Source organism: Patiria miniata, unplaced genomic scaffold (genome assembly GCF_015706575.1).
Source record: "Patiria miniata isolate m_02_andy unplaced genomic scaffold, ASM1570657v1 HiC_scaffold_1, whole genome shotgun sequence".
Classification (NCBI taxonomy): domain Eukaryota; kingdom Metazoa; phylum Echinodermata; class Asteroidea; order Valvatida; family Asterinidae; genus Patiria; species Patiria miniata.
Window position 1 is genome coordinate 21555753 of NW_024037047.1, and position 8656 is coordinate 21564408.

The window sequence follows — 8656 nt, forward strand, 5'->3', positions numbered from 1 at the left end:
TTCTTGTTTTTCTTGTTGAGATTCTGGGCAATCCCTTTTCATCGTTTGGTCATTCAAATTATTAGGATACTTTAAATGATATATCAAATATTCCTCTGAGGTTGATTTTTTCCCCGCAATCTTGGCAACTGTAAAATATATAATGTAACAAATTAACTGATAGAAGGGATACAAGATGTAACTAAAACATGAATTGGCGTGACATCTTACTACAAAATGGGCATCTTAAATAGTAATAAGCTATTCAACAGTGTGCCGTAATAAAGTTTCTATTTAAAACAAAAACATATTACAAAAAGGAAAACAGGCTTCAAAAGATACACGTGCCGATGTTTTTAACACGTACCAGGCCTACTCTGCTTTCGTGTTTTATAAACACCTTTTGAATTATATATTTAGTTAATACTTTGTGAATTTCTATCGTCCAAGGGAGATAGAAGAGGCGATAAGAGGTTTATCAATTTTAAGAAATGTGAATGGTAAACATTACCCGGTTCCTTTTTTTCGCGAGATACAGTTTAGTTAAATGCATACATTTACGCACAACCCCATAGCGTATATTCCAAATCTCCATTTCGTTCTTGCTTCAGATAAAAATAACTCTTTTAAATGTAGTATCTCATACTTATTTCGAACAGAATCACATGAATGCTTCAGGTGAATTAATCATGGCGACACCCAAGCAGCTCCAATCGCAAAGAACACAAATTCTGCCATTCAGTAGGCTCAATGCGCACTACCGTCACCACCACACTCTCATCAAACAGGTTAGTGACCGGGGTGTGGTCGTCAGTGTTACCGATGAACACCTGAAACGAAAACGTTTACATTCCACTGTATATAAAAATCAAACGTCAAAAAAGGGAATTTATAACAAATATAGAGCTGCTGTTCTTAACCAGAATTTGAACAAACTGCACACAAAAATTGCACGAACGAGGGCTCATGTTTACACTTAATTTATTAAATGGCATTTATTGGGCTTTATTTCAACTAGTAACAACATTTTGTCGTTGACAAACTTTCATTTGTATTTAACAAAAGCTTCATACTTAACCTAAAAGAAGAGGATGTAGCAGACTTTGATTGGCTTATGCATTGTTTATTAAAATCGGGCACAATTTCAGAATGGTTCTCGTAGTTTGCATTAGCATGGGACCAAAAGCCGAACAAGCTGAATGAAGTGACGTTACACAGGGTCAACAAACACTCGGGCAAATAAAACAATTTCGACTTTCTTGAATGCTGAAGATAAATAAAAGCCTGTAGTTAAGGTTAATATTTACCTTGATGTTTCCGTTTCTATCCGCCACGTGATCATAGTCAGACGAGGGTTGCTTCTGATAGGACACCTTGTACTGCGCCACATACTGAGGATCTGATGAGGGTGGCATCCAGCCTTGTGTGATGACACCTATCACCACTGTACTCCCAATGAGGTCCACCTCGATCCAGGGATTGGCATCGGTACTGTACACAGAGTGAAGAGACAAACAATGAAATAACAAAACTCTACGAATCCATCACAGTTATTAAAACTACTTACAGTGTGAAGTTCATTTGCGCGTCCTAGTTGGGCTTTGGTCGGGAATATTTTTTTCGTTATAATTAAACATTCAAAATAATGGAACAAATTGTATTGGCGCAAGTAGATGTTCATTAATTAAACATATTTAGGAGCGTTATAGTGGCATTTTTATAATACAGTGTAAATGATGATATGAAATTGAAGTTCAGATGTGGTATTTTCCTTTGATACTTACTTGGAGGGTATCCATCTCTTGTTACTGTTGAGGCGTGCGTAAACGGCAGGACAACAGTCCGTGTAGATTTCACTGGAGGCCTTGATGCGATCGTCAGGGATCGTCCCGTCTTCCATGCCCAAGGCGTGACTCGCGCACTCTGCTGGTAAAAAATAATGCTTTAATTTTGATACTTATAATATCGTCTGAAATCTCCATGATAGTAAGCAATCGGTGTATACATTTGTAAATATTTATTTGGGGCTGGAAAAAAAATCGAATTGGTTGGAAACAACGAATAAATTCCAAAGTATAATTAAAAGTTTCACCAGGATAGTACAGAGTGTGCCAAAACAAAATGCAACATTCAGAAAACAAATAATTAAAACTGTTTGTTTCATCAATTAAGTTATATGTTACATTAAAACCTGGCTATTTTCTTTTAACCCCACTCCATTCGCTCCCTAGATAAAAAAATACAATCAATTTTACTAGGGCCACTCTCACCAGGATATGCTTTGAATAGGCATTGAAGTTGGTGACATCACAGGTGAGAGTGGCCAAATAAAATGCACACTCATTCACTTAACTGATTGTATTTCTGGATCTCGGGACCCAAATGGAATGGGGTAAAAAGGAGTGGATTGATAGTCAGGCTTAAATGTAATATATAATTTTATTGAAGAACAAAAAATAAAACAGTCTTAATTATTTGTTTTGTAAATGTTATTACCTGGATCTTTCTCTGCAGGTGTACAGTTGAAGTGAGCATGAATTTCGTCACAATCCTCACTCAGAAAAAAATCATTCAGATAGTAGGGCGCCCCCTGGTGGGATGACGAGGCAGAGATGCTCATCCCTCCGAGACGTATAGCAGTGCAGTTGCACGGATCTTTGTACGGTAAGAACCAATTGACTGGGATACCAGATTGTGGGTTGTACTCCGATCCGAAGAAGCAGACTTGATGGCACGAGACCATCACTGTAATGTAAGTATGCATGGGGAAAAATGACATCATGAGTCCGTTCAAGTGAAGACAAACTAGGAGGGCGCTCTTTGGTTTTGGGTAAATTGGGGTCAATACAAAGGACTTTTACCCAAACCAAATAACACCTACATTAAATTTTACAAAAACTATACTAAATCACATAAACATTAGAATGGTGGCGCAATGTTTTTTTTTCTATTCCGGATGGGATTAATCAGACGTATTCTGTTAGTTTATTATAGCTAGCAGATTTTCATTTACATGGTAAAAACCTGGTAAAGGATGTAGCGGCCGAACACTATATGGCTTTTTCGCAAAATTGGCGAAAAAGCATTTCTTTTTGTTCTGATTTTTTTTCTTTCTTCTTTTTGTTTCACGCAAAAACGCCAAAAACTTTGTACACGATTTCTCTACACGCCACTTTTGGCATTCATCTTGTGCATACATCATTGAAAGTTAACACCTGCATAGTCGTTATAGCAAGATGTATGCCAAAGCATGACGTCGTGATGACGTCATCATGGATCGCGTGACGTCATCACAAACGTGCATATTGTGAAGTCCTATATCTACAGAACTGTACGTTTGATTGGGTTGAAACTTGGTATGCGGGTAGACCGGGAAGTGTTATAGATAAAAACATTAAGGTGACGTCATGATGACCTCATCGTGCGATGTTATATGAATTTTTGATTTTTTGGACCTTCAAGCCATATCAAAGGAACGCAAACTGTTAAATTCGAAATTATTTTTGTATTTGATTTGTTAGGTAATAGGTATATGCACACAAATTTGAAATAAAAAAGGGTGACGTTTTATTCTGCTTTAAAATTAAAATTTTATTCCGCTTCCAAAAATGTACACTTCCTTTCATCAGATTGACTTCAAACTTGGTACAAACAAAGACCACACTGACAAATTGTGCATTGACAAGTGTTGTTAAGATTGCAGGGCATGTGGCGTCATGTGATAAAATGTTATTTAAAGAATTATTCTAAGCATATTGAACAACCTTTAACTGCATGAAGCACTCTAAAAAGTGACTGCAAAAGGACTAACAAAACATAAACATTTGTAAAATGCGAAAAAGCCCTGTGTTCTGTTTTCAAACAGACATACAGCTCTAGTTTCTTCTTTCTTTTTGTCGCCAAAAATCACGCATTTTGGGCATTCATTTTTGTAATAAATCATTCAAAGTCAGCATATGCATTGTCCTTATAGAAAGTTGTGTCTTGAAGAGTAACGTTATGATTACGTCATCATGGGTCACGTAACGTCATCACAAACGTGCATATTTTGAAGTCATATATCTATAGGACTGTTAAGTCCGATTGGGTTGAAACTTGGTATGTAAGTAAACCGCGATGGGTTATAGGTAAACAAATGCGGTGACGCTATGATGACGTCATCATGCAATTTTACATGAATATTAAAATTTTTGGACCTTTTAGCCATAACTCAAGAACGCAACATGCAAAATTCGAAATTCTTTTTGTAATTGGTTCGTTAGGTAATAGGTATTTGCACAAAATTGTGAAAAATGTGTGACGTCATCATGATTTAAAAAAAAAGTGCGATTCTTCAAAACACATATAAGGAAAGTCCAATCGTCATGAAACTTGGTGGGTAGGTGGATAATGGTACTAGTATGCAATTCCGAATTGTCACGAAGACGTCATTGAAGACGTCAAAACACGAAGACGTCATTGTTCGATTTTGTTATCATTTTTTTAATATTTGAAATTCTATTCAGCTTCCAAAATTGTACACTTCCTTTCATCGGATTGACTGTACATTTGGTTCAAACCAAAACCACAATGACAAAATGTGCACTGAGAAGGGTTTTTAAGATGACGTCATCGCAGGGCATGTGATGTCATGTGATAAACTTTATTTTTGGAAAAATTCTAAGCATTGAGAACAACCTTTAACTGTATTTAAATACTCTAAAAAACTGCAATTGACAAACATTGCAATAAACATTTATAAAATGCGAAAAAGCAGTTTGAACAGACATAGCTCAAGTCTTGATTTTTTTTCACAATGCCTATAATTTACATGAAAATCAATTTTATATAAATCGTTTGCCACGGTAAGTACAGACATCTCCAGATAATGTTCGTAACCGTTAAAACCGACTGACCATTCATCAAATTCAAAAGCGATCTTGTATTGCCATTGGAGGTTTTGCATTTGAGGAATCAATGGTTAGGATGTACTTTGTATCCCCGAACCTGATACGACTATAAAGCTTGTCCGCTCATGCTTCAAAAAACCAGTCACATGCTTCACGATGTACCACAGGTGAAATATGTTAACTTTACCTGCCACTGCTGACAGCGTCGGAACCAACGCTGATGCTTTCTCCATTCCCCACGATGCATCTGAAATTTGGGGCAAAGGCATCTAGGCATGCATACCACTAACAACAATCGGGTAAGAGCCACCACTTCAAGCTTGCCTAAACGTTTCTCTGGTTCGAGCAAGGATTGGTAATCTTAAGATGCCTGTATTAGTCAGCGACTCACGCACCACACATACGCTACTTAACAGGCAGCTACGCTACGACGATCAGAAAAAAGCCTATGCATAGGCTCTAGCTCAGAAACCTTTCTCATGCAATGATCGTCACGGAGTACACAAACCACCATAGAGCTAGCTTGCCTCAGCAGCTAATTATTACAAGCAGCCGCAGACCACGGAACAGGCTGACGTCAAGGTATCCTAGCCAATCTGAACTTGGGTAGAAGGGCGCAAAATGTCTGAAAGTTTACAGCGTGGGCGGAGCAAATGCTGAAAGCGGTGTGATGGCAAGCAATAACTCCCTGGTTATTGCAGTTCCTTTACAATAAAGCCCAGCATAGTCGTGAACATCATCAATCGATATGAACTGGCGTGGCTTCGCCAGCGAACCAGCGAACTGATACGGTTTGGTAATAAAAAACAGTACCTAATGTAGCGATACAATTTGCCAATATAGAGACGCGTTCATATTGAACCACGCGAAAAATTGTACGAGACGAGAGGGAGGATATTGCAATAAAGAAGCTGTGTCCTTGATATTTTACAGTGTTCAATAATATGCCGAGCGCGTCAGAAGGCTTTGAATAGGCAAAATGTCAAACGCTGAATTCTCTGTAGCCAACAAACCTGCTCCCAATAAATATATTCATAATGAACCTTTAGAAAAAAAACGGTATAAAGCGACAGCGCAGATACTAAAATAAAACAACTATGTCCTTGATATTTACAGTGTTCATAGTAGAATATGGCGAGCGCGTCAGAAAACTCTGAAAAGGCGAATATTAAACGCGTTCATCTGCAAATACAGATAGGCGTCCCATATCTTTTTTCCCCGTGGCTCCGCATGCACGCCCTATGAATGCAATACAAAAAGGCATCGGTACAACTTCGCCTTCCGTTATACATTGGGCATTTTGACGATCTGCACAATCCATTGTTTATCCTTTTCAAGTATGCATTATTAGTTCACCAGGCTCTTAGCTCAACGTTTTGATGTGACATGCATATGACCCATATATCACCCAATAAAGTAACCACACACCAAAGGTGATTTAGCAATCGCCCACCCCCAACCGTGTACACGGCGCGATAAAAACTTGAGACACATCTGAATTCCCAATGTATGTGATATTATAGATCATGACTTGTGAAATTATCAAATAACACGTCGATGGAGTACAAGTAGATTTTATGTTGGATAGCAAATTGTGTTTATTGTAACTGATACTTACGAATACATTTTAAATTTGGTAATATTGCATTCGTTAATGTTTTCTCGGCCAATTGCAATTGAAAGATCACGCAGATCGTCATTCGACAATCAAAAAGAATCATTCAATTTCACTGTCCGAGCATTATGTCGTCTCTTAGCTTCACTTGTCCCTATAAAAGATGCATTCAAAATAAAACTTTCCCGTTGTTCATTCAATTTCGTCTGAACCAGCAGTAAGGGGTTGATCGGGCATATATTTTCATTAATGGGCAAACATATTTCACATTTTGTGTGAAGCATATTTTAAGACTTCTTCCATGTAAAACTCTAAATTTTCTCGGCGTAAATCATACCTGATGCATTCAATCCGTAGATGCACACCCATCTTACTAATTAAAGAGTCCGTGAAATACATTTTTCCAAGGAGCACATTTTGTGCAACTTTCTACTATTCCTAACTGTGTGAAAAAAATTATATTTGACATCCTTTTTGGGTTAATCTTATTGCAAAGTGCAATTTTTTGAACATTTGAAAGTTTCAATGCTGAGAGCGTTGTTGTTGTAATGTCATTTCAGGATGACAATGTTTGGTTTTGAGGTGACATCACAGTTTTGCTCATGAATATGGAACTTTGCATTTCCATACAAACGGGAAGGCACCAAATTCTCTTTAAAATGGAACAAAATAAAAATGTCATCACAATATTGTACAAGAAAGTCCAGCATAGTCGTGAACATCGTCAATCGATATGAACCGGCGTTGCATCACCAGCGAACTGAAACGGCTTCTGGTAATAAAAACAGTATCTTATGAAGCGATACAAATTTGTTGTCAAAATAGAAACGCGTTCATATAGAACCACGAGAAAAAAATGTACGAAGCGAGAGGGAGGATATTGCAATAAAGAAGATGTGTCCTTGATATTTACAGTGTTCAATAATATGCCGAGCGCGTCAGAAGGCTTTGAATAGGCAAAATGTCAAACGCAGAAGTCTCTGTAACCAACAAATGTGCTCCCAATAAAAACATTCATAATGAACCTTTAAAGAAAAACGATATGAAGCGACAGCGCAGATACTAAAATAAAACAACTATATCCTTGGCTATGACGTGCGCGTCAGAAAACTCTGAAAAGGCGAATATTAAACCCGTTCGTCCGCAAAATACAGATAGGCATCCCATATCTTTTTTTCCTGTGGCTCCGCATGCACGCCCTATGAATGCAATACAAAAAGGCATCGGTACAACTTCGCTTTCCGTTATACATTGGGCATTTTGACGACCTGCACAATCCATTGTTCATCCATTTCAAGTATGCATTATTAGTTCAACAGGCTCGTGAATATGCCTTAGCTCAACGTTTTGATGAGACATGCATATGACCCATATATCACCCAATAAAGTAACCACACACGAATGGTGATCTAGCAATCGACCTCTCTCCAACCCCATATATCACCCAATAAAGTAACTACACACCAATGGTGATTTAGCAATCGACCACTCCCCAACCCCATATTGCACCCAATAAAGGAACCACACACCATTGGTGATCTAGCAATCGACCACCCCAGCCGTGTACACGGCGCGATGAAACCTTGAGGCACATCTAAATTCCAATTGTTTTTGATATTGTAACGTCGACCAGATCCTGGGTTGTCATACGCCAGACGAAGGAAACCACAGACACTATTCTTCAGGGTGTCGGGGCTCTACGGCCATTTATTCTTGCCACTTTCTTTACACGAAGCTTTCTCTTTACACAACTCACAACAAAAGGAACGTTATACAAAATGTCACACTACTGAGTCGGCGCAGTCCAGCAACGGGTCTCCCTGGCACAGCAGCAGGCCTAGGGCCCCAACGCTATGGTTGCGGTAGCATAAAAACGTTCGAGGGTAGAGCGAGTAATGAATATGCATGACTATGACGTCACTAGAAGCTCATGAGTAATATATCACGGTACGTGTGTAGATGTACTGTATGTCATTGTTACCGATGATCATCACATTTAACAAGTCCTCCTTCTACTGTCGCGCCACAACCCTCTAGTGTCGTCCCACTCACCGATGATCATCACATTTAACAAGTCCTCTTTCTACTGTCGCGCCACCACCCTCTAGTTTCGCCCCACTAACCAATGATCATCACATTTAACAAGTCCTCTTTCTACTGTCGCGCCGCCACC

General features: G+C 38.6%; 1 protein-coding gene across 1 annotated transcript; it reads right to left on the reverse strand.

The window, feature by feature from the left end:
* Positions 1 to 662: 662 nt before the first annotated feature.
* LOC119731702 (lactadherin-like) lies at positions 663 to 2722 on the reverse strand. The gene is made up of 4 exons (XM_038204922.1): positions 2476 to 2722; positions 1764 to 1902; positions 1287 to 1470; positions 663 to 809 (listed from the first exon to the last, which is right to left on the reverse strand). Exons 1-4 carry the CDS (start codon positions 2720 to 2722, stop codon positions 663 to 665), a joined length of 717 nt encoding a protein of 238 aa, XP_038060850.1.
* Between the last annotated feature and the right edge of the window lie 5934 nt (positions 2723 to 8656).